The 25285-nt window shown below is 39.7% G+C and overlaps 4 protein-coding genes across 6 annotated transcripts; all 4 read right to left on the minus strand.

Annotated features, from left to right (window-relative positions):
* Nucleotides 1-255: 255 nt before the first annotated feature.
* Nucleotides 256-3789, minus strand: zp3b (zona pellucida glycoprotein 3b). Its single transcript, XM_030074606.1, has 8 exons — nt 3342-3789; nt 2900-3015; nt 2637-2740; nt 2332-2509; nt 2055-2172; nt 1807-1892; nt 1068-1348; nt 256-888 (listed from the first exon to the last, which is right to left on the minus strand). The coding sequence occupies exons 1-8, from the start codon at nt 3747-3749 to the stop codon at nt 761-763; spliced, it is 1419 nt and encodes a 472-aa protein (XP_029930466.1). The 5' UTR covers nt 3750-3789; the 3' UTR covers nt 256-760.
* A 3223-nt stretch (nt 3790-7012) lies between these two features.
* Nucleotides 7013-8831, minus strand: LOC115374900 (uncharacterized). The gene is made up of 7 exons (XM_030074051.1): nt 8813-8831; nt 8554-8711; nt 8349-8435; nt 8174-8215; nt 7796-7918; nt 7361-7405; nt 7013-7144 (listed from the first exon to the last, which is right to left on the minus strand). The coding sequence occupies exons 1-7, from the start codon at nt 8829-8831 to the stop codon at nt 7013-7015; spliced, it is 606 nt and encodes a 201-aa protein (XP_029929911.1).
* Nucleotides 8832-10143: 1312 nt separating this feature from the next.
* LOC115375800 (schwannomin-interacting protein 1) lies at nt 10144-21270 on the minus strand. Of its 3 annotated transcripts, none has more exons than XM_030075346.1 (8): nt 21161-21270; nt 20512-20856; nt 16515-16624; nt 13750-13867; nt 13283-13489; nt 12066-12189; nt 11787-11880; nt 10144-11609 (listed from the first exon to the last, which is right to left on the minus strand). In XM_030075346.1, the coding sequence occupies exons 2-8, from the start codon at nt 20749-20751 to the stop codon at nt 11558-11560; spliced, it is 945 nt and encodes a 314-aa protein (XP_029931206.1). In that variant the 5' UTR covers nt 20752-20856; nt 21161-21270; the 3' UTR covers nt 10144-11557. The 3 variants fall into 3 exon arrangements, with proteins under 3 accessions (XP_029931206.1, XP_029931207.1, XP_029931208.1); XM_030075347.1 differs by lacking the exons at nt 20512-20856; nt 21161-21270 and adding exons at nt 19033-19148; nt 20273-20296; XM_030075348.1 differs by lacking the exons at nt 20512-20856; nt 21161-21270 and adding an exon at nt 19033-19161.
* Nucleotides 21271-22734: 1464 nt separating this feature from the next.
* LOC115374608 (uncharacterized) lies at nt 22735-24869 on the minus strand. The gene is made up of 4 exons (XM_030073588.1): nt 24562-24869; nt 24286-24438; nt 24076-24194; nt 22735-23732 (listed from the first exon to the last, which is right to left on the minus strand). Exons 1-4 carry the CDS (start codon nt 24809-24811, stop codon nt 22872-22874), a joined length of 1383 nt encoding a protein of 460 aa, XP_029929448.1. The 5' UTR covers nt 24812-24869; the 3' UTR covers nt 22735-22871.
* Nucleotides 24870-25285: the final 416 nt, after the last annotated feature.

Here is a 25285-nt window from a genome sequence, read left to right on the forward strand (position 1 = left end):
ATTTTTAAAGTCAAATAAGCCACGACTTGAGAGAACTGTGACTAATAATTTTACTGAATCTGGCAGGCAAGACCAGCATTTTATACTGCATTATCCTGTGGCAGAGAATAATCAATAATGTGTCTACATGATGAACAAATTGTGGGTGGTAATGGAGGGAAGTGCTCGCTAATAGTTACAATGACTGCTTTTCTCCTCGGTTGAAAATAGCTGGTATTATATCTGAGATGGATCCTGCAGGCATGGAGTCAAAAGTGGATATACAGTATATATTTATACACATAAATCTCTCCTGTATGGATAAAATGTGCTCAAAACCCACATAATAAACTCAGTGTTTGCCACAAGTATGAGTTCTTGATCACATTGTATAGGATATTCCTGGATTTTGTGAACATCATATATGCAATAATGGAAACACACACATTTCGCTAAAATAGCTGTTAATAAAGCCAAATCATGGTACAGTTGTAAAATATTTATTGGAAAACACATTACTATGCATGTGCTGCAAATGAAAGGGTGTTTTCCCCTATATAAAGGGAGGAACAGCCCAGTGAGTTTTGCTGGTTATCAATGAGGTTTACCTAGTCCAAGACATGTAAATTCTTGTTCAAGAGAGGTGGCATATGATATGACTGGAATAATCTTAGCTGTATTCATAGCAATGTTTGTGTCATTCAAAATGCTTAGGCCTTGAGGACCTCTGTGTTGCCTGTTTAATGTGTTTCCTTGCTTTGAAGGTAGCAGTGATGAAGTCTCAGGTTTTCACAGACTCAGGTAATGCTGCTCTTGGGGGAAATGTTGCAGTCAAAATAGCTACCTCTGTGGCAACTTTGCTGGATGGCAGGATGACCAGTGGTCCCAAGTGGGTGGCCTTAGTCCTCTCTGGAAATAAACATTTTCTCAGTTACAATACTTTAAAGTATCTCTTTCAGCTGCTTTAAATTTTACTTTAAATCTGTCCCTGAAATTTGTTGTACTTTGCATTTGAGCTGACCTTAAAAAACTTGGTTGAATAAAGATGCATTTTAGTAACTAATTAAGTTAATATCTGCTGTACTCACCCTCCTTGGAATCTACTCCTCTCTTCATCAATCCAGCAGAGGATGAAGATGGCAGACCTTTGTTCAACTTGGTCTGGTACATGCCTGGACGGAGTCGAACATAGTTGGCTGGGTTTTTTGAGGGCCTGTTCCGGACAACAGTGTCCTGTGTAGTGAGGTCAGGCTGGGTGGTGGTGGTGATGATGGCACTTTGGGAGGCCTCTGTGAGCTGAGACTCAACTGACCGCCTGGTGATGTCACAGCTTGTACAACCCTGGTCATTCCCATCTATTGACTGCCATCTAGGTGAGAAGGCATTCTTGTCAGGTTATGAAAATTATCAGCTAAATTTTTTTTTCCATGACATGAGGGGTGATTAACCCACTGGACTGTTATCCAACATATGGAACAAATAATTTGAGTGCTCTGTTGGTTAAGGTACAGTAGCCGATATGGTTCCATACATAGTGAACATTCAGGTCAGTTCATTGTCAGTGAGGAGGTCATCAGCCGAGGTTCTTGCCAAAGGTGAAGAAAGAGTGTTTTGTCAGTGGTCAGTGCAAAATGACTGACTCAGTGAATATTAGCCAGTGCAAAATCTAAGATTTGCACTGGCTTACCCTTTTAATAGAAAAGATAAAGCCTCCAAAACACAGTGTACAGTCCTGTCTTCTTTTCTGACTGTGAAGTAGTACAACCTGTGAGGTGCAGCAGGAAGAATTAACTATGTGAACTTATGATAGCTCCATGAACATCACACCTGTTGTCGATGAAAGAGCAGGCCCTATTCTTAGAGTTGGTTGCTACTGAGGCCGGGACAGCCTTCACATAACAGGTGATATATATCTGTAGGTGAGATGGCAGATACATTCAAACTCATTTTTCAGGTCATATCAATACTGGCTAAATTCTGGCAGACTGAACATAAAGAGAAATATGAATATCACACTGGCAAGCTTGTACAGAACATTTCATAGAATAATGAATAAGTTGGGAGAGGAAACCAACCAGATTGGAAGACTCCTGGTAGAACCTAAATGCATCCAGCTGGAATCTCAACTTATGTTCCTGAACTCTTGGCAGGAAATGGGAGCTGGAGCCCGTCAAATAAGCATCAACAAGACATCTGGTAAGAAAACACAGGACAAACAATAGCAATACAGTCATTTGAAATTAAATCAAAAGATAATCAACTGAAAATATAAACACAAGAAAGTAACGATCACCTCATTACAAAAAGCCATTCTTTTTAGAGCTTTATGTTGTGTGTTTTCAAAGAGCTCACCCATTATGTTCAATGAAGTCATATCTTAAGATAGCCTCTGCATCGGGAGTCGCTGTGGCAACACAACGGTCTACATAGACTCGAAGGGGCATGTGGTTACCCACAATGACAGATACTTCCAGATGAATGGGGTCACCCATAAAATAGGCATGAGAACCCCTCTCAAACTGCCAGTCATCTATGCAGAGGTGACACTGAGCATGAGATCGCCAGCCTTTCAAGTAGCTCATTTGTTTAGTATGCAATAGGCTTGAATACATATGTGGATGAAAAAATATGCTCTATTAATACCAGCCTCTTAATACCAGTCATGAGTCGTAGATTGAAGTCTATTTGGTCCTCAGCTGTGGCTGTAGATCCAAAAGGTACCCAGGTGGGTTGCAGGGCAATGCCATCCATAGCATACTTTCTGGAAAAAAAAAAAATACTTTTAACAATATTTTTACATGACATCTTTGCATTACCAAAGTGCCAAAGAACAACGCATGGATAGGGAGATATTCGATTAACTACACATAGATGGTTACTAAACATTTCCAACTCCAACTGTCAAATACAATGTACTCACTTTTCATAATGACATTCAACTGGAATAGTTGCTCCATCCAGTCGAAGCACACCATCAGGAGAAGGTTCAGGTGAGTACACAAGAATGTTGGAATAGACAAGCTTCTCATTTGTGGACTGAAAACAGGTGAAATGTTAGACTTCTGACTTAGATAAAAAAGTACCCATTTTATCAATGCATTACACCACAAAAGGCCAGGTTTGGACTGAAACTCTGTCACTAAACACCTGACACTCACTATGTCAATTTTTCATCTTATTTGAAAAGTCCATAGTATAAGAGTTGCTTGATCACAAATATGCAAACCAAGACAGTTTTACACTTGGAAACAGTAGATACTGGTCTAACACCAAGTTACAACTCTATAGATCCTATATGATCTGTACTCTATTATGACTACAAACGAATTGGACCCCCCCCCCATAAGAAAAAATCTATTTACAGATAGTTTAGTGCCACAATCCATCAGCTGGACATGAATGGTGAATTCTGCCACTCCGGATGGGACTGCTCGGCATGCACTCCCTTTGCTCACTGAATCTGAGCCCAGCTGTAAATGTCTGCTCTCCACAAGAAGGCCTGTGTAAAACAGGTCAGCCTGCACCACAACCTCCAGCGAATCCGCATGACACTTGACCACTACAGCTCGTTGAGGACGCGTCTTGGGCTCTGCACTTTGCTGCTGTTTCACCTTAGTCGATTCAGGCTGGATCTGATGCACGTTAAATCTCCTTGGGCTGTAGGGCATTCCTGTGCTGGAGGCGGGATTATGCAATAATCTACACTGTGTGAAAGTGCAAAGCGAGAGAAAGATGATGATCCACCACGAAGAACTTTGCTGAAGGTCCATACCTGGGCTCGCAAATCTAGCTGCGGAAAACTGGCGGTGTCCACACCCACTGAAAATACCTCGGCAGATGTGAGTCGCCAATCACCGATAAGGTGCGACCCATTAACACCTGCACCAAAAGAGGTTGATTGGCGGGTGTCTCAGCCTAACCTTATCTCTCATTTCCGGTTTTCAGGTCTCTTCATTGTTGTTTAACCAACATATAGCGTATCTATTAAATTAAACAGCCTATTACAATTTCTACTGCTCTCCTAAAACTTTGGATGTGTGCTTTATTTCCCACTAGATGGCAGTAAAGTCACATATAATCGGATCAGTCAAACTATTCAACTGTACAGTCATTTTTCCATTGATTGAATGAATGAACTGTAGGACTTGAGCCAAATTGCTCAAACTGATTTAGGTTGTTGGTAGTAAATATATTCCATCTATACGTTTATTTAGCTTTAAAACAGGCTACAGAATAGTACAATCTCAAGGAGGGCAACAACCATGGGTAATCTATATTTTGAAACTGGGCTGTCTGAAATTACAGAGGCAGGATAATGCAGAGCACTGCAGGAAAGTGTCATTACCTATATGAATGTGGAATATGAGCCATATTTAACATGCCAATAGCATATGAAACTATCAAGTATGTCAACGATTCTCAAAATGCCTTTTAACTTTCCACAACCGATTGCAGATTGACCTGAAATTTCTAAAGGCATCTAAAACCCCAGAAGAGGTGAATGTTTTTTGATAAACAACTGCAACTTTGTGCAAAAAAGTGGAAATTTAAATGAATACAGACACATCTACTTTGCATAGATCAAGTGGCATAATCCGGAAAGGGTAAATCTTGAGTGTTGTTATTTCACCTTAAATAGAAAATAAATATGCATTGTTTTAGTTCTGAGGAAATGGAAATAAAAATTAACTTGACAAGCAAATATATTTCCCTTGTTAGAGTCCTACTGGAAAATGTTGCATACTGTGTTCCAGTTTAGATATGTAATGATTAGACTGGATTATGCATTAATCTTAGTAAGAAGTCAGTTATGCAAACATATTGCATTATCTCTCTTAAAAGTGAGAAATGTGATCTTACATATTTTTATGTCACATCTGCTTTGTAAGAGAGAAAAGATGAGAGTCACAAGCAACAAAGGTTCCAGGCCAATTTCAAACCCAAGGGCTTGCATTTGCATGATATTTGCCAGGTGGGAATTGGTACAGTAACCTCCCAATTCATGTTTCATGATATTTGGGTTCTGATTTAATATGTATTGTGTGTGTGTTGTGTGTGTGTTTGATGTGTATTGTGATTTGATATATACAGTGCATTCAGAAAGTATTACCCCTCCACTTTTTTCACGTTTGTTATGTTGCAGCCGGATGCTCCTGATGCTACAATTGTTTTTTTTTTTTTTTTTTTTTTTTCTTTAGTGATCATGATTTGCAGCTTAATTTTGTCCAATCCCAAATAGATGCCTTGGTCATCTGATGCCTTGGTCAGGCTCCTTCAGGAGCCTGTACATCATTGGATTATTGTAACTGTACTCAGAAATCCTGGCTGTGCTTTCTCTCCTGTGCCTCCCCCGCTCTGTCCCTGTAGGTTTCAATTACCCTAAATGAAATGGAACATTGGCGCAATAGAGAACAGTTTCAAAACAACAAGCTTTCTGTGGAGAGTACGTCATAGGTCTCTCTCACCCAGTGTTGCCACAAAACCTCAAGCTAATTTCACTCAACAGGGAAGCCTATATATACAGGTAGGCTGCTCACTTCCTCTTAGTTACTATCATGCTGGTAAGTGGTAAAGCAATTATCAAACAATAAAAAAAAAAAAAAGTAATTAGCAACAATTTAAAACATCATTGTTAACTGACAGTTCTGCTAATCATGGTGGCTACATTTGCATTTTTCACTGTTTGTTGTCCTGAACTATACAGTGCATTCAGAAAATATTCAGTCCCCCTTCACTTTCTCACTTTTGTTATGTTGCAGTCTGATGCTACAATTGTTTAAATTCATTTTTTATCCCATTAATCTACACTCAGTACCCTACAATGACAACGTGAAAACAGAATTTTAGAATTTTTTGTAAATTTATGAAAAAGGAAAAACTGAAATATCAAGTATTCAGACCCTTTGCAACAACACTTGAAATTTAGCTCAGGTGCCTCCCATTTCTCTTGATCCTTGCTGAGTTTCTACACCTTGAATGGAGTCCACCTGTGGTAAATTAAATTGACTGGACATTTCTAAAATTCTGTTTTCACTTTGTCATTATGGGGTTCTGAGTGTAGATTAATGAGAGGAACATAACAAAAGTGGAAAAAGTCAAGGGGGTCTGCATACCTTCTGAATGCACTGTAAGCTCATTATATTTTATGTGTTGTATCCCTTCACTGAGTACTGAACAAGGTAACACAAGCCACACTAAAACATGCCTCAGTCAACTGGTGGGAAGCAACCTTTCCTGAAAAATGTCACTGAAAAATGTAATATTTCTCAGTGGGTTGAGTACTTTTCTAGTGTTAATTTGGAAGAGAAATCACCTATTTAGTGATTCTAGCCAGTCTTAAGTTCTATGATTATTTTCAGATGTATACAAGGAATTGCTTTGTAGTTTGAACTGAGATCACTATAAACCATAAACTCAGTACATTCACTGGTTGCAATAGATTATTGTAGCTGCCAAGCAGAGTCATTTGGTAATATATCAGCTGACCCACATAGCACAACACAAACCCAGCACAAAAATAAGAATCAGACTCAGCTGGTACAATATGTTTATGCACTGTTACTGTAGTTTCTCTATAGCAAGAATAAAGTGTTTAAAAGTTGTAGAGTGATATAGTTTAAGTAAAATAAAACAAAACTGAATGAATGAATAGTAGAGAGCGCATTTATGCAGGAACAATATTTATTTCACACTTTCTTATACAGAATCATGAAACAATAATAAATAGTTGAAATAAATAGCCCACAGCAAAACCATAGTATTAACAGTATAGCAATGTAGTCTGTGAATAAATATCAAAAGGAATTCATCATCTCAGTGATACAATATCAATACACCTAATTAGGTGAATACAATTAAACATGATAATTAGATACCAAAAGTAGTGAAATAGACTTAAGTGTTTCCTCTCACAGTTATCAGATTATTTACTCTAAATATGGGCTGTCACTGTCATTGTTGGAGTAATTATAAAGAATAATTCTGCATAGCTTTTTCAAACTATCAGCATGAGCTTTTGTAGCTCAGTGACAATTCATGAACTGTGTTCCCCGGAGCTGATGTATCCAATGGCTCTGTTGATGGTAATGGTGCGGACTTGGAAGCCTTTCAGCACTTTGCAGAGGTTGAGTCTCTCGTCGTAGGTGCGTTCACGGTCTGGAGTCACCTTTGAAGAGACACACATTCAAGCTTGATGAGGATACACTTCATGTGGTCTATTACAAGAAGTGTATATCTGGAATATTCTGTTTGATGTTTGTAGATTTGAAATAATATTTCTTGCTTTAAGACTAGAGGGAACAACTTTAATTTGGCAAAACTGTCTACAAGTTTGAGCTCATTCTGACTTTAGTAATCTAATCTGTGTTAAGCAATCTCTTACCTGCTGTAAGGGAACATCCTTGGACAGAGTCCAGGCGAAGCAGTTCTGTTGACAACAAATTATACATTTTTATTAACATTTTTGGCATTCAGCTTGTGATCTCAAGGACATTTTGACCAGACATGTAGCTGTTGATGACTGTTGGGATTGAACATCACATTTACATGATTGTCTCTTTTCTTACAGGATTTTCTCTTTTACTGCTAATCTACCCTTAAAATTTCAAATTCAGTGTATATTAAGCAAATTGTTCTCCTGTCCAGCTCAGACACTAATCAACATTAAAATGCTGCTTCCTTGTGGAAAAACGGCTATAGATGTGGAACCGAGATGATTGTGAGCCATATTACTTAAACCGTCCAAAATCCATAGCAAAGTACAATTGTGTATCTTCTTGTAAGGAGTACGGCTTAAAATAAATTCATGGTGTCATACCTCCATGAGCTCTCGGAGGCTGAACAGAACAGTTGGACTGAGTAAACGCTCAGGATCTGGCTGTGCTGTTAGAAAGTTGTGGTAGTAAATGAGATCCTTCCCAATGTTTGTCAAACAAGAGTCCTAGGTGGAAAACAAATTCATACATATATTAATGCCCATAATGTCCATACATTTAACCAGGAAAAAAAACATTCAAGTGTTAGTAAATAAGTTTTAAAGACTGAAAATTACCGCCCTCCCCTCATAGCTGTATGTAAACTTCCAATGCCAGGGAATGTTTTGTTGCTTTAAAAGATGTTCTTTGATTGACTATCTAAAAAGGAAGCTTCTGACAAACGAACAGGGAAACACCTCAGTGGCCAAAACTGCACATACCTGATCAAATTCTGATTCAGTAACTCCAGAGCATGCCGATATCTGTGGAAATTAAGTCACATTTTGGGTGAATTAAAAAGTACAATTATCAGTGTTCAACTGAAATATTTAAGAAGTTTTGGCATGAATTTGGATGCAAGTCTGGCTGAATTTCACAGGGATAAAGTATGCTTACCTTTGGTGCACATAGTGACGGTGTCCTGGTTTCCATGTTCAGCTCTACATTCTGCTCGGTGCATGTGAATCCATTGAACAGGTTGTTCTATGACAGGAAAAATAAATTTCCAATCAAAAAACTGCCAGAAGTTAAATGCAGCTTGATTCTGATAACGTGCTGACTGAAGAAAACAATCGAGCCATTTACTTTGATACTCTCCTACCTGTTTGAGGGTGTCAGTGATATTCCACAGAAGTGACTTTGCATAAAAAACACAAGAGTCTGTTATCGGCGTGTTATGCATCAGCGGCACTGGTGATAAGTGGCCAACCTGCCACAGAGGGCAGGTGAGGACAAGGAGCAGCAGTGCTGGTGTGAAGTCTGGCAAAGAGAGACAAACACAGTTCCATATAACAAGTTTCCAGTCTTAACTGTTTTGCTGCCAAAACAGTACATTGTCTTACAGCATGTATTATACTCACAGAGCTTGAGGTCAGCCATGTTGGATAAGAGTGTTCAATGGAGTGTTTAATCCAGATTCCTTCGTGTCACTGACTGGCCTCTGGCATGTATTATATAGCCAAGCCTGTGCAGGGATTTTCCTCAGTGCACAACAATCTTTTGACACCTATATTGAAAGTGATCCAGTCAAGGCTGTGTAATTTCCTGTTTGGGACAGCCATTTCTAAACGTGTTGGTGAAACTGGAATTAACCTGAACATTGATGAGTAAAAGATCTTGACAATGACCCTATGGATAACACTGAGGCTGTCATGATGGTGATTATTTATGGGTGATATTTCCAAAGAGAGCAGGATGCCACAGGTTGTCAAATATAATTTGACCAATCTTGGCATCACAAATCAAGAGCTTTAAACTATATATCAAATACAGGACATACAAGTGATTAGAGAATATAATATGATTTCGAAAAAAAAAAAAAAAAAGGTTTAAATGACACACATTTAAAGGAATTAGAATATTATAGATTTGGCTTGAAAAAAAAAAATCATTAGTTTTCAAATACTGATATAATCCTGCTGGAATTTTCATTTGTGATGTTTCCCAAGTAAATATCAAATTTTCATATGTGACGAAAACTATGCTCTTCACATTTTAAATTAAAACAGCCATCCTTTTGAACATACTAGAGTTATGTCAATCCATTGTACTAGGTATATAATTTTTTAGCCATTCCAATATTTAAAAATGAATTTAATGGTCTTATTCATCTAATATTCATTCATTACCTTTATTTATTCAGGGGAAGCCAACTGGGAGTAAGCTCTCTTTTTTGCCCTAACAAATAAAAGCAACTTTAAAGACAGATATGAACAATTTTAAGAAATAATCTCTCTCTCTACATATATATTTATATAGAGAGAGATAGATTGATACACACACACACACACACACACACAAATAAATATAGATATATGGATATAAACATGAAAATGTATGGTCACTGCTGGAGGTGATTGACGTAATTGATATGCATGTTTCAGATGTGTGCTAATCAGCCCATGAAAATTTTCCTCAGTACCTTTCTCTTGAAAAACCATAGCTGACAATCAGTGATTCTGGCCTTTAGTTTGTGGTTGTTTAACATTACATTTTACGCTTCTGATGAAACCTTGTGAGATCAGTGTCACCAGAAGCTTTCAATCTGTGAATGAGAGGGGACTCGTTTTCCCATAGTGCATCATGACCTTCATGAAACAGATTTCATCATGTATTATTTAAAATTAGTAGCTTTACAGTAGAAAACATAAAAATGTGCATTTCTCATGAAAAACCACCAAAAAACACACTGTTAACACACTTGAAACATTTATTATTTGATTTTTCCCCCCACAAATGTTATACAATACATTTATCAAGGAAGAGTACTTTACAATAGAAAAAAAGAAAGCCTAATGTAGAGAGTGTTAAATGACATTCTTAAAAAGCTGAGAATGAGTGAGAAAAAACTATTAAACACCAAACAACAAGGCATGTTTTTCATCCATTTAATAAAGTCTTTTTTCCCATATATGTCCATAAATTCCATAAACCTTTTGAACAGATAAAATAGTAAAAGTTGTAGGCTATAACTTTTGAATCTATTGATACATTTGTATTACATTTCTGAGGATTTCCCCCTTTCATGTGCATAAGTACATAGGATATAACAAGATTCACATTGCATGTTGTAGGGGCTGCCCATGAGGTACACACCAACACTGACATTTATCATGCCTCCCCTCGAGTTTGAACGTTGCCAGAATGTATTTTTTTCTGAACCCACAGCTTTTGATTGTGTTTATCACACAGACAGAGAGAAGATCAATACATCCTGACAAAATGCAATTTTGGCTAAATTAAGCTCAAACTGATACCCAGTAAAGCTCTAAATACATAACATTAAAGCATGTGGAAATTGTGCAACAGCAGCTAATCAGTTACATCCATTTGTGTGTCTAAATGATCCATACAAGACCTTGCATGGTGCACTTGGTTGCAACATTTAAACACCATTGTGAAGCTAAGCTGCAAATCTTGCACAGGTAAGTGTTCATAACTGTGTACTGCAACATCTCAAATAGCAGGAGTATATTATTGAGTTCTAACAGCTACAATGCAGTATACCCTTAGTGATAGGAAGAAGCATGGAGCTGATTGAACAGGGCAACCTACAGACAAACCAATAGCTCCTGGGATTATTATTGAGACTGTCATCAGGATACAAACTTTATAATTCATGGGCTCCCTTCTGTGTGGCCCTTCTATTATTTATCACCACTTTTACAGAGGCAAGTAACAGGGTTTCTTTCTCACCCAGCATACTTCTGTGTATGCAAGCATACCATGCTAGACCATAATGAGGAAAATCAGAGGTAGGGATGGAATTAAGTTGAGAGGATTCCCTATAAGTCTATTAAATATGGCATGGTCAGTTTCACTGTGGGTGGAGGTAAGAAGCCTGCATAAACCACGGCCATGACAAAAGCAGTGATCACTCAGCTTCTTCAAAAAAATATCCTGTTGTCCTGCTAAAATGACTATGTCCTCTGACAGCTTCCCGTAGTGTGTGAGTGTGTGTGTGTGTTTGTGTGTTAATATGATGTTTTAATTCTCCAAAGACAGTACAGATGGAGTTTCATTGGTAACACCGGTGACAGTCAATGGAGTGCAAGGTTGAACGGAGAAAGTAAGGGGGGGGGCAGGCTGACAGACAGACAGGTTGTCTATTTGGAGACAGCTTTCTCTGCCAGGTGTCTTTGTTGAGTATGGGCGTGCCTGTCATGACGAAGATCAGTGTTAGATCAGTCAGAAAACAGGGCAGAAATCTCAAAATAGAGTTGCTGTTTTTTTTTTTTTTTTTTTTTACCAGAGTGAGATTTAGTTTGTGGGAGAAAAACAACTTGATTGACTGGTAGATGACAGATGGGAGTGAAGAGTGAAGGGTGCTGTCACCTGGTGAGGTCTTCTATGTCCACCAGCATGGCGTCCTGCTCCACATGGAGTTCATCCCTCATCAGCAGCAACTGCACCAGCTCTTCATTTAGACCTGCATCACAAACACATTCACAATATATCTCCTGCAGACAATGGATGCCATTAACTAGGTGTGTTGTGTATTGCTAAAAAGGGATTTTGGGGGCATTTTCACTCTGAAAAATAATTGAAAATGTCTATATGTTGAGTTTTGATTTACAACTGTGTTACAAATGTGTGTTTGTGTGTTCCACTCACTCTGTATCTGTGAGTGTAAGTCGTTGGTGATGACTTGCAGCTGGCCGAGACTCATGTCCCTCATGTCTCCTCTCCTCAGATTTCTCTTCATCAAGCCCTCGCTGATGTGGGGCAGATGGGGCAGCTGCACATGCATGCACACACACACACACACACAGAAGCACGCACGCATGCACAAAATGACAGTCAGCTGGAAGAATATATGAATTTTTAGAGTGCACAGCAAAAATTTTCTATCTTAAGAAGTCATTTAGCCTCATAATCAGTGTTGACATCTTGTTTTTCTTAAACCAACTGAAAAAAATATCTCATCCCACTGACAGTAGAATGTGTGTGTGTGTGTAAGAGAGAGACAGAGAGAGAGAGAGAGAGAGACCTTAGCAGTAATTTAGAATTTTGCTTTTTTCATTTGTGCTCTTTTTATAACACGGTTTCAGGCATAAGGCATTTGATTCTAGCAAAGATCCACTGTGAGCCGACCACTGATATAATGAGTGTAATAAAGTGAAACAGACACAGACAGATCAAGAGCCTTTGGGAGTTTTACAGTATATTTTCGATATTTTCTGTACTGTATTGTATTATATTTAATTTAATTTGTAATTTGAAAAGCTTGAAAAGTTTGACAATAGAATTGGCTGCCTCTCCCAAATTTAGGTTATAGTCGAGAAAAGAGGAGCTATGCTTGGTGGAGATCTGTACTCTACTGAGTCCACTCTTCTAGTTAACCTTGTATTAACAAAGACAAGAGTGTAATACTGAATGTAAAACTGCTAAAATGGAGATTTTTTGCAGTCTTCTGTAAAGGTTCAAGAATATCCCTTACTCACACAAAGGGACAGATTTGGCACTAAGACTGTATATTCACCAGTTATAGGGATTTTCTCTTGGTCCTGGACACACACACACACACACCACACACACGATTATTCAACCCTGCGTGACCTTATCTATTTCCCTTATCTAGTCCCTTAGCTAATTGTATTGTTTTGGATTCACTGTAACTGCAACTTACTGTCATTTACTCGTTTTCATTTTCACTTTGTTTTCCTGTTGTCTTTCCCCTTCACATGGTGTAAATATAGCTTTCATGATCCTAAATTGTTTCCTGGAATGATCATCTTACGGGAAATTGACTAAAATTTCACATTTTAAAAACAAGACCACAAACACAAACTTACACACAATTCTCACACTGTTATACAGTTCGTACTAACCAAATCGGCCACTGGTGAACGTCTGTGCAGCTGGATTTGCCTCTCCACCTCGACCTGCATGCGGGCCATGGGTCGTGCCAGAGCTAGAGCTACCCGGGCCTCTTCCTGGAGCCTCCGCTGGACCCTCCAGAACCCGCCGCAGTCATCTAACGGGTCCGAGTCCTCCTCTGCTGTGTCTCGGTCTGATAAAGACGAGCTCTGCTTACTCTGTAGAGGAGGTGGTTTATTGTATATAAATGACACAAAGGTTCAGTGCTGATTTGGTACAATGTGACATAAAATGTGATATATTAACCCATGTGGTTGCCACACTCCCGCGACCCTTGTGAGGATAAGCGGTTTAGAAGATGAATGAATGAATGAATGAATGGTTGCCACACTTTGTTCTGAAAAGTGGACTGCACTGAAACACACAAAACCACACAAATGTACAAACACACACACACATGCAATTTAATGGTGTGTACCATGGGGGATAGCGGTGTATCCAGGCTGGTCTCTGTCCTGCTGTCCTCGGCATCACTGTCTTTGTCACTGCTACTGTCGTTGACAAAACACACCTGCAGGTTCACCCCAGTCTGCAGCCTGGCGGGGCAGGACGAATTAAAAGAGTTAGGAATGTGAGATACAAGAATCTAAGAGGACAAAAGGAAACCTTGCAGTGGTGATGGAGGCTGCCAATCAGCTCAACTGTGATTCACTTATATATCCGTGCTTATTGGCCAAAAGGGCCATGTCTTGTGACAACAGGTCTGCGCTCTGCTGACTGCCTTCTTGTGTTAAATTCGGAAATAGTGGGCTGCATTTCCACCTTGATGCTTTTTCCAATGCCTCTTTCAGATCTACGCAAAGGCCTAAACAGTCGGAGCTACGGTCCTGACGGTACTGACCACTCGTTCATGACTGCCTTCCAACATTCTCCTTCGGTCAAATAATTTTTGATTGGCACCCGTGAAAGAATTTTTGAAAGTTTTAAAAGTTTTATTCTCTTCATTGATATCCACAAACATTAAGTCATTAAGTATTACCTAATCAAGTGTATATCATCTCATGAAAAGGGAACAGTAAACCCACAACATGACATAATCACTTTGCTGCCGTTACATAGAAACCATGGAAAGTTAAACCTTTGCGAGGCATTTTGAAATGCTTGAAACACGCAACTTCATTCACTGAGTTCCAAAAGATGACACTTTGCGAGTCTCAGAGGAAACCAAGGCAACCCTAAATAAAGCTCTCCTGTCATTTAGAGGTGAGAACAGTTGCCCATACGTGATCTCACGAATGGATGGGATGGAATTTCCACCTATAGTAAGCCCCAGAGAGTGTACCTTCACCTAGTGAAGGTCATGTGACTCTACTCCTTCCAATTAAAGCAACAGACTGATATCAGGGGTCACTTCTTCTTTCAGGAAGACTGGACCACAGTCTGACCAGCACTTCCTCAAACATAAGAGACAGAAGCAGGGTGGGACAGATCCCCATTGTTTTGATATAAACACCCCCTGTGAGGTTAAAATCAAAGTGCTACGCAGTTGCCTGAGGTTGATGCTGTCATGAAAACAGAGCAGAGACGTGGGAACTTGTTTTTCGAGTGGCTTTGGTTAACTGTTTGTTTAAGTGATGTAATGCAACTATTTGTGTGTGTGTGTGTGTGTGTGTGTGTGTTAGTGGGTGCATGTGCACACGTGAAAAAGACATGTGTGGAAGACCTCTATTACAAAATGTCACATACCAATTTTGTTTTAAAAAAATATATTGATGTTCAAAATGTCCAACATAGAGATGACATATTTGTGTTATAATTTGGGAATACAATAGACCATTTACTATTCTTAAAAAAATTAAAATAAAATGCTTTCATAATAGCTTACGGCACATTCTTTTTTTTTTTTTTTTTTTTTTTCTTTTTCAAATGGTAGATATTTCATTTTGGTATGAAATCCCTCAAGTGTAAGCTATCCCACTGTGACAGCTTTTTCCAGGGTATACCTGAGGTCACTGACACATTCAGTTTCCGACACTGAGCTAAATTTCTCAGCTACTTATCATGCAAGAGACAATAACCACTATGCTGCCCCCACTGTGCCAACCACACCTATATTCACACTTCCTTGGTACACTGCTGATAGTGACTGACTGGCACAGTGTTCAGTCCCAGTGACGGCTGACTGTAAACAGTACTGTGGCTTTCCACAAACCTTCACTTTCATTAGTGGCACACACAGACACAAATACTCACTCATTCACTTATTTGCTCACTGACCCAGACTACGTTAGACTCTCTGTGAAACCTGCGGCATGACTCATTGTTCCGAAGAGATGTCCAGAAAGGACCTTGTGACATTTTCTGTCATTTACACTTGACACCTCTGGGTCAGTAAACCAATTCAGTCCAATTTTTAAACATTCTGATGTGTTTCATTATTCAAGTTAGTTCAAAATAAGCTGCTGAATAGCGCCCTCCTCTGGCTGTCAAATGTTCAGATACCAAGCCTCAGGATGCCTGCTTAAATTTGCCTTCTTAACAGTGTGGACATTATTGAAGATACGGGAGAGCAGATCATCCCATATGAGACAATTAGACAACTTTCATCTACTAGAGCAAATGGAAACTGACTTTTTTTTTTTTTTTTTTTTTACAGCAACATCAAAATCTATGTTTCACACAAACATATATACAAACATAAGAGGGTTATGCCACTATATTGCTCTCAACCAGTATAGATGGCCGATATTGACCTTTTTTTAAATAATAGATATTAGTCAGCCATTTGATGGAGGTTCCTCCCTGACCACAGCTACATAAAAACAATCTGTAAAGAAAGAAGGCCAAGATTTATTATATTTGTATATTTTATTATTCATTAAAATGTCCATCAATGTTTTTTTTTTTTTTGTTTTTTGTTTTTTGTTTTGTTTTGGCAAATCAGTTCTTAATTTAATCTATCCCCCTGTCTTTTGTGTGAATGCTGTGGGCTAAAGGCTAAAATCTGACAGGAAAACTATAGAAAACTTGAAATTTGGGGGCCTGAAAAATGAACAGTCTTAGATGATTCAATATTAATATAAAGTATCTGCTATTTGTAGCTTAAATGCAACAATGTGAGTATTGGCCTTCAAAAGCTCATACTGGTCAACCCTTTAATACACACACACACACACACACACACACACACACACACACACACACACGCACACACATACACATACACATGTGATCCAAACCCACCGGGAGGACGGGCCGTTCTTGCTGCAGCTGGTGTAAATGACTGGCTCGTCGTCATAGAAACTGCCAAGGGCAAGTTTCTGCCTGATGGACTCTCTCTCATTGCGCTGGGCCTGCCATACACAGAGAGGCATACATGAATACAAAAAATATTGATAAATGTGCTATTGTTTCAAGCATCGCAATAGTAACACTGTCTCTGCTTAATAGAGACACATATATAAACAATCATACAGTATGTACAGGCTACATGGATATTTAAATGATACATAAATATTTGTGCAGAGATTATAACAAAGGCATTTCTGATTTATAGACTCATATCACATGATAGAAATTCTGGTTCTGTTACCAGATCAAAGACATTTTTTCAGTTGGAGGTGGAAAGACAGATACTTGACACATGATACTTATGCGACTTATACATGTTTAATATGATTGGTGTATACTGACTGTTGTCATATCACGAGAACCAAGAGAAATAAAGAGTTTGCCACAGCTGCATCAGACCGGTCAAGTGAAAAGGGGGACAGATTCTTAGGAAGAAGAACAAGAGGGAGGGAGGAGAAGGAATTAAGAAGAGCTGCTGGACAAAGAAAGCTTCACAGAATCTGAAAACAGGGACAAAGGTGGGATGGATTGTGTAGGAGAAGATGGATGGAACGAGGGAAGGGACAGTTTCGTGCGATCTGACTTCCTGCTGGAGGTGGAAAACAACGGCTGGCCGAATGAGCCATGAGATCAGGAGAGAACAACCAACGCCATAAGATGTATCACACAAACACAAATATACAAACCTATAAAGAAATTTCACAAACAGCAATCATATAAGAAAACATTCCCACTGGCTGTCTTAACCATTTTAAACAGTAGCAAAGAGTAAATAAATGAGCCATCAAGACCTTTTTTTTTTCATAGTCACAGGACTGTTGTGAGGTTATTCATTACATTTCTCCAGTTGTTCACTAGTCCATTAAAATTTCATCAACAAATAGCATCTTATCTATAAACTGATTAAAAATGCTGTGTCATCCTGATGACAGTAAACAATGCCAAGTCATCCTGGCAAATTTGTGCTCTCATTTTGTTCCATTTGACTGGAATTTTCTCTCCTACCCCTCGATTCATTTCTGTTAGGTCAGGCATGATTTCTTCCTTTTGTCATCATCTATTTGTTGCCTTGTCCTAATTAAAATTCTCTTCCTTTTTTCTTCTTCCTCACTCTACCTCCCCCCCTCCTTCTCTGATCTTTAACATCATTTGTTATTGTCTCCTTCTTCGTCTCACCTTCCACTCCAAATATAGCTTCCTTTTTTCGTTTCATTTTGTCGACTAAACATATTTCGTCTAGGTAGGCCATTTGAGCTGTGCGGGTTTGTTGTACATAAATTCTTCATCTTGGAGTCTTCACAGTATCTACCTCACTGCAGAGAGCCACTGAACAACACGTTGCTCCTGCACTACATGATTTTTCTATTTTGGCACCTCACTGGGGAGAGTATATTTATATTCCAGGACTGTGCCAAGTGCCCACATTTCCCAAGGCAGCCTGCTCATTCAGTGCCTGTGACGCACGCACACACACACACACACACACACACACACACACACACACATACACTAACATACGAGTACACATGCACATACAATTACACTCTCTGATAGCCACTGAATACCAGCATACAAGAATATATGAGAAATGTACAAGCTCTAGGAAAAGAAGGACCACAGCTCTCAAAATAAATCCTCACTAAAATCTACAACTCATGATTCAGATAAGGCTCAAAACTGGAAACGTATCTCTCGAAAAGTCCAAACACATAAAACCAGTTCAATAAAAACTGGCACCCACCCACACACATGCACACTCTGTTTTCATGACGCATCATTAGATGAGGCTGTGACGTAAGCACTTAAATCACAACCGGCTGCCTCCACTCTCCAGCCCACGCTCTGTCTCCTGTCCCTCCACTACAGCAACTTGGGTGTCCTACTGACCAGTCAGACTGCCCCAACCCCCCATCCCCCCCCAACCCATCCCCTCCATACACACACACACACACACACACAAACATACACACTATAACACAAATCATATTGTACTCACCCAAAACAAAGTATAGTGGAGCAAAAGCACATCATGATCAGTGTAAATGTATGAGAATACATTTTCACAAACTGTATCTGTGGAATGCTAATTACAAAAACAAACATAGTGCAATTATGCTAATGATTATGATTATGATTATGACCATAACTATCATCATAAATACATCGCTTATATGTTCAGGAGGAAATGTTTTCTGTGCTAATGAAGCGGTGGAAAAACGCAGACATAACAAGGTAAAGCTCCCATCTGAACACACCCTCAAGCATAACAATTGCACTCATCCAGTATGGCTGATTCACCTACAGCAGCACACCTATGGCAGACAACTACCATGCATAAATATGGTCATACATGTATGTGCCACACCTTAAAATAACACACACTTAGATGTACACAGATGAATCCACACACCTGGTAAACGCGTTTCTCCTGGTGCACCATTCTTCATCGCATCGTACAGACAGCCGCCCTGCCCTTCTCTACACTGCAGTGAAGCTAGACCCTGGAGACCCTCTCATATACTGCAGCTACGTGCAGGAGAGGGAGGGTGGGAAAGAGGAGAGAAACAGGGAGGGGAGGAGAGAGCAGGGAAGAGTGGGAGGAGGGGGATGCAGGAGCAAGAGGAAGGAGTGGGAAGAGACAGACAAGGAGGAGGAGGGCGAGATGGAGGTGGGAGGGGAAAAAGGAGGGAGAGAGAGATAGAGAGAGAAACAGAGAGATTGTGTGGAGCTGATAGGTCTATGTGGGCACTCCGCGTTCAGCTTGGTGCTGCCGCTGCTTTCAAGATCTGTTATCCGTTCCTCCATCTTCCTCTCTCTGTCTCTCTCCCTTTCTCTCTCTTTCTCTCTCTCACCATGTTTCTTCCTCTATGTTTCATCAATTTATCTTCCCCTTAGTGAGAGAAAAATAATAGCTAGTAAATAATTGAATCATGCTAAGAGGACATATACGTTATTGATAATCAGAGGTAGGGATATAGGCCTATAATCCATTTGGTGGGATAAAAGGCCTTGTTGAACATAATCTGATGATAAATGAGACAGTAACACAGCAATACAGAGCCATTAGGAAGGCTGTGGCTGTGCAACAACAGCTCATCTAATAAATGTTCCAGCGAATAAAATCAACTTCGCAGATCTGAGAAACCCTGACATGGAATACGCGTCTGTTTATTGGCCTGATACAGAGCAGTACAATTTTAATTGCATGTTATCTGTTTGTTTTGTCTCCTAAAGGAATCTCCCGCTCTCCCATTCCATATCAGAGATTCAAGTGTGATGAGCCGTAATAGAGAGCTAAGGCTCTGGGGCACTTGTCTACACGTGCATGCAGAAAAAACAAATACACACATCTACAATTGCACACACACACACACACACACACACACACACATATTTCCTACTGTGCTGTGTCATGATGCAGCAGCGGCAGATTAAACAAGATGACATTTTGTGTCATCTTTCATCCTTCATTATTGTAAAGCTCTGGTCTCAGAGGCCAGGCCAAATGCATCCTAAACACAGTGCCACACATCTCTCTTGCTTGGTACTCAGTGGCAACAGCTAGGCCAATATTTTTTCTCAGTTATGGATAGTATATACAGTATATAGGAACTAGATTTTTCTATTACAGTACATGCTGTTGAGTATACCTTTTGAGATAGTGGTGTTTTCATTGGTGGGGGATGCTGGAGAGAACTGGGACACACCATCAGTCCATTTCCTGATTCTGTGCCACCCTGTCATTCTGTGGCTAAGGGATGTACTGGAACGTATTTGTCAGAACGAATGGACTCAGAGGGAGCCAGACCACGACATTGAGTGTCTGTGTGTGTGTGTCAGACAGGGAAAGAGGGACAGAGAGAGAGAGAATGAGAGAGAAATCACTCACAGAGATGCTGGACAGCCTGGGTCGACTCCCACTATAGCAATCTTCTGCCTGTGGTGCGAAGATATCCTGGAGCTCCTCAGCCCAACTGCAACTGTTTACCATGCAGCCTCTTCCCCCTCTCTTGTGCTGAATGTCAGAGCTGTCATTATCTCCAGAGTCCTCCCACCAATGTCTTGTGCCCTTTTTTATGAATAGCTCTCCCTCCTCTTCTTCATCCATGTCCATGTCATAGTCCTCCATACAGACGTCTGAGGAGTGGGAGGAGCAAATTTCAGCTTTGTGGGAGGGACCTAGACTCCTGGCTGGGAATGTGGCCAGAGACAGACTGAGGATAATCACTTAAATCTGAAAAAGAAAGAAAGAAAAAAAAAAAACAATCCCTTAAATCCCTATGGGTTCTCAACTTTTATGTGGTCATAGAATTAAAACACAGTGGTAAAGGTAACTGCTGTAATGGTGGCTTAGAGTGAAAATGTTGGGAATGTTCTGTATGCACACACTATTATGTATGTCATTCAAAAATAGATCAGTATTTCAAGACAGAAACAGATCCATAAATTATGACATTTTTTTTGTTCCTCAAATGTATACACAGTGCATCAAGAATTAATATGACCTATAACATAGAATGAAAATTTGTAGTACTCACATTCACTGTAGCGATGCAACCACTCCTCAGATGCCTGACATGAAAATGCGAAAGTAGCAATCAGGCTGAAACAAAGATAAGCAGAGGTCAAACTACTGTGTTGCATAAAAAGGCAGCTGCTGCTGCTGTTGCCGGACAGAGACAGAATGATGTTCGCCTGAGGATGAATTTTAGGTTCTCTTGCTGAATCTATTGTAGAGATCTTAAGCTGGACATCAGTGCCCTACAAAATCCAGGTGGCTGTCATCCAAGAACTGTAGAAAAATGAAAAACAAAATCTATAGAGTGGTAAAAACACGCTTGCTTTCAAAGCTACCAGCATCCCCATGCCCCATTGTTGTCACGTGTGGCTTGGTTTCACCAACGCATGTGTGTGTATCTGTGTTTGTTAGTGTGTTTCTGTACCATCATGCAGTGCCTGGAGGAGAGCACCATGTGGAAATATATAGGAACGGACAGAATGGGGTGTGTGTGTGTGCGACTGTGCGTGTGAATGCATTGGGTTGGGGGGGTGCACTGTAAATCTCCACAGCATTACTGGAAGCAAAATGAAAGAGGGATACAAATACATAGAAAAGACAGATTTAAAAAAGGAAACTGCAAACTCATCTTTTTGTAACCTCAGTCGTCCCAAGAGATGTAAACTGGGCATGCATTCTTTGCCATCTGATGCATTTCACATTCATAGAATTACATTTCCATCTGTATGTTGCCCATCACAACCAGTCATCTGATGGCAGCTTCACTGGAGCAGTGAGAGATTGAGAGCCTTGCCGATGGACACATGTATCTGCAAGAGGGGAGAGGATTACTCATTCTACTCATCCATATTTTTCCTGCCGGACTAGTGAAATGGAAATGACTCTGGTTGCAAGCGTGTTTATTTAAACTTTATTATTGGTAACAAGTATTATGAAGATGAATGGTCATGCAAGTGTGCTCACAATCCAGGCCAGAAGTCATGCTTAGAAGAGATCATTGATAATCTACAGTATATTGCTGGGAACGTTTTCTATACAAGTCCTAGGGGGAAAAATGACTGTAAAACCTAAAATATGTATCAACTAGCTAAGAAAGAGAAAGTTCCCCCTTTTCCTTGCAGCACCAGTGCTTTCATAAGCCTTGAACTGTGTTTTGGGACAGACTGCATCATTTTATCTCAAAGGTTGAGTCATCTTTGAGGTCACACAAGCAGTTTATGAAACCAAAACTGGCTTTGCAAAGCAGTGATTCCTACTGATAGCAATTTACTACCAAGCATAATCCATTGCTCATGAGTCCAGATTTTAACAGTCCTCACATTAGGTTATTTGTGTTTGAGTTTTGGCCTTTCACAATTTAGGATCATGATTGTGTTTAGAAAGTATCATTGACAAACTTTCTTTGCCAAGATTGTGAATAAAATAGCCAGTTTCTACTCCACTCTTTGAATTACGTTAATTTCAAATTTGTTTCAAGTTAGTTCTATTTCATGTAAGGTTTGTTTTATCAGCTTATGTACCGTAGAACATGCTGCTACACACAAAATAAGGGCAATAGTTTTCCTTGCAAGTGTAAATTATAAACAGGCAAAGTTCTAAGTAAAATATATTTATTGACAATACTCAAAGCAACAATTTCTGAAAGACAAGATTTATGCAGAGAAATTGAAGTTGCTTTTGTTGTTAATACATGTATTCAGACACTATTGGGTGAACCCTAGCAAGTTTAGTTAGTCATAATGGCCAAAGGTGTTGATCAAAGATTTCCAGTCAATTTTAGAAGGATCTTTTTGGTCCATGGGTTGAGGAAACTTAAGCAAATCTTGCCAGTAGTTGTGGACCGAACTAGGGTCTTCTTGAGAGGAGAATCCAGATCTGTAAGTGGCCGAAGGAGAGAGTTTCTGGTTGTTCTCTGCATTCACACTCTGTCTGAATTGAACGACTGGAATGAAGGGGTCCTTATCGAAAGGAACAAAGTCAGCTGCAGGGCTTGTAAACTTCGTGGTGATAGTAGCTTTACTAGTCTTCGTGGAAGTTGTAGTCTTACTCTGCGTGGTGGTAGTCTTTGTAGGGTATGGAGGCTGACCATAGTAATTGTTAATAGTTGGGTTATAGTAAATCTGAGCTTTGTCTGGTAATGGCCGGGAAGTAGTGGTTCCTTTTGAGCCATTGGTGGGTTTAGAAGTTGTAGTCGCTGTCAAATTATAAAACTGTTTCAAGTAGTTGTAGTAGGCCATGTAGTAGTGATAGTAAGGATGATTGGGATCTATTAAGGGACCGGGTGACTTGGTGGTTGTAGTTGTAGTCGCTGGCTTTATCGTTGTTGTAGAGGCTGCATACATTAGATAGTAGTAATACATATAGGGGTTATAGAAATAGGAGTTGGGATGAACATATCTACGATTCCTGCTTGATCGGGGTCTGATCATGTGCATCTTCCTATTAGCTTCCCAACGGGAAGGATTCCTGGGTTTATCAGCAGGCATAGCGGTAGTCAAAAGTGGAGTTGTTGCATCAGAAGCAGTCAATATGGGGCACATCAGTTTGACCGGAGTCTCTTGCCAACGTAGGGACAACACATAATTACCACTCTGAAATGAGACCAGGAAAGCACCATTAAACCAAGAAGACAAGAAAATGACACAAGGGATACAAAGGCTGAATCTTAACTCTAGAGACAGTGGAATGCTTCATCTAAAGACAGCATGTTGTCACACACACACACCTTTAACTATCCACTGGAACTTGTGAGTTTGGTTTACATAATTTTGAGTGTTCTGAACACTGTAAAAATCAGTTTACAGCTAAGATAACATGCTTGACATTACAAGTGATAACCATGGTTTGTCATTAAAATGGCTAAACAATATGTACACACTTAAGTTAACTTAAAGGAACTTTACAGTCATGGGTCAAGTTAATAAAAAGGTGTACCTCTTGTTTCATATTACAGCCATCATATGGTGCCTCCAAAATGAGACCAGAGGAGTTCTGCTGCAGACTGTAACCACAACCTTGAGGAACCTGGCTTAGTGGCAGGGGAGGTGCATTACCTGTGAAAAGGTAAAGACACCACAGCTCAAACAATATCCTGGCTTAATATTTCTTTTGAATGCAAAATTGAAGAAACCATGGTTATTTTACCCATATCTAGTTGCAAGTAAAAGGCTCCAAGCCCCACTGCATTTAATTTCATCTTGTCACTACTGCATTGCAATGAGGAGTCCAGGCGACTCCATGCTGTCTCCCCAGACAAGGCATTCTTCGGCTCTCTTTCCAGATAGTGCTCTGGCCTCTCTGAGAGTTCAGAAGTTCAGATACAAATCTTGATAAAGGCAGTTTGTTTTGTTATGAGAGTAGTTAGTTGTTGTATGTCCATGTAATGTACCAAACTAGAAAGGATATATAAAAAAATCTTACCTGTGCCAACTACTTCTTGTAGCACTCCAGGGTTTCTTGTAGAGGCAGTTTCTGACATTTGGTTAATATCTGTCATGTTAAAGATAATCCTTCCTGTCCTTACTGCTATCATTGCTGCCTCAGTGACGTTTGCTCTCTTGTCCAGCAATCTCAAGCTAAAACAAGGTAGACATGGGACCAAAGTGCACATGAGAAGTACAACTGCTGCAGCCTGGTGTGATCTGCATTTCCCTCCATCCTCACCTGCCATACTGATGGTGCACACCAAAAACAAATGATAAACACTCTGCTTTGCTGTCAAGAACAACTATGAATCACAGCTTTTAATACTGAGTACGCTCTGGCCCCTGGTAGGGAAACTCCTTAATCCACCAATCAGATCCAACTTGGGGCCAATCCACCGGTTAATTGAACTGGCAACAGGTGGATTGATTTAGCATCATCATCACATGTGTAATGCTATTGTTGTCATCCATTTTATGTGCCAGCTTATATGTATTGTAAGGCATAAAGTAGTAGAAGTACAAGTAAAAAAAAAAAAAAAAAAAATCAACCGATAAATGGACATGGCCTCACATATTGGAGCCATATCCCTATAATATATTATGTACAGATTCTGTATCATAATTGAAGAACTATCAGTTTCTTTTATTGGTCTACCAGGTTCAGTACAATCTCAGTGGGTGAATGTGTAACAAGCTAGATTTTAAAGAGAGACAGCATG

The sequence above is a fragment of the Myripristis murdjan genome, chromosome 17, assembly GCF_902150065.1.
Source record: "Myripristis murdjan chromosome 17, fMyrMur1.1, whole genome shotgun sequence".
NCBI classification, from domain to species: domain Eukaryota; kingdom Metazoa; phylum Chordata; class Actinopteri; order Holocentriformes; family Holocentridae; genus Myripristis; species Myripristis murdjan.

Excerpts from the sequence above, each read along its gene's own strand:
- zp3b (XM_030074606.1), bottom strand. The coding sequence starts at position 3,749 with ATGGACCTTCAGCAAAGTTCTTCGTGGTGGATCATCATCTTTCTCTCG. Across the intron at positions 2,173-2,331 it reads GACTTCATTGAACATAATGG|ATGTCTTGTTGATGCTTATT; the intron begins GTGAGCTCTTTG and ends TTTTCTTACCAG. Across the intron at positions 889-1,067 it reads AGGAGTAGATTCCAAGGAGG|AGAGGACTAAGGCCACCCAC; the intron begins GTGAGTACAGCA and ends GTTTATTTCCAG.
- LOC115375800 (XM_030075346.1), bottom strand. The coding sequence starts at position 20,751 with ATGGAGGACTATGACATGGACATGGATGAAGAAGAGGAGGGAGAGCTA. Across the intron at positions 12,190-13,282 it reads GTTCACCAGTGGCCGATTTG|CTGCCCCATCTGCCCCACAT; the intron begins GTTAGTACGAAC and ends ATGCATGTGCAG. Across the intron at positions 11,881-12,065 it reads CTTACACTCACAGATACAGA|GTCTAAATGAAGAGCTGGTG; the intron begins GTGAGTGGAACA and ends TTTGTGATGCAG.
- LOC115374900 (XM_030074051.1), bottom strand. Across the intron at positions 8,436-8,553 it reads TCACTGACACCCTCAAACAG|AACAACCTGTTCAATGGATT; the intron begins GTAGGAGAGTAT and ends TTCCTGTCATAG. Across the intron at positions 7,919-8,173 it reads CTGAATCAGAATTTGATCAG|GACTCTTGTTTGACAAACAT; the intron begins GTATGTGCAGTT and ends TTTTCCACCTAG.
- LOC115374608 (XM_030073588.1), bottom strand. The coding sequence starts at position 24,811 with ATGGCAGGTGAGGATGGAGGGAAATGCAGATCACACCAGGCTGCAGCA. Across the intron at positions 24,439-24,561 it reads ACAAGAAGTAGTTGGCACAG|AGAGGCCAGAGCACTATCTG; the intron begins GTAAGATTTTTT and ends CTGAACTCTCAG. Across the intron at positions 23,733-24,075 it reads GCTGTAATATGAAACAAGAG|AGTGGTAATTATGTGTTGTC; the intron begins GTACACCTTTTT and ends GTCTCATTTCAG.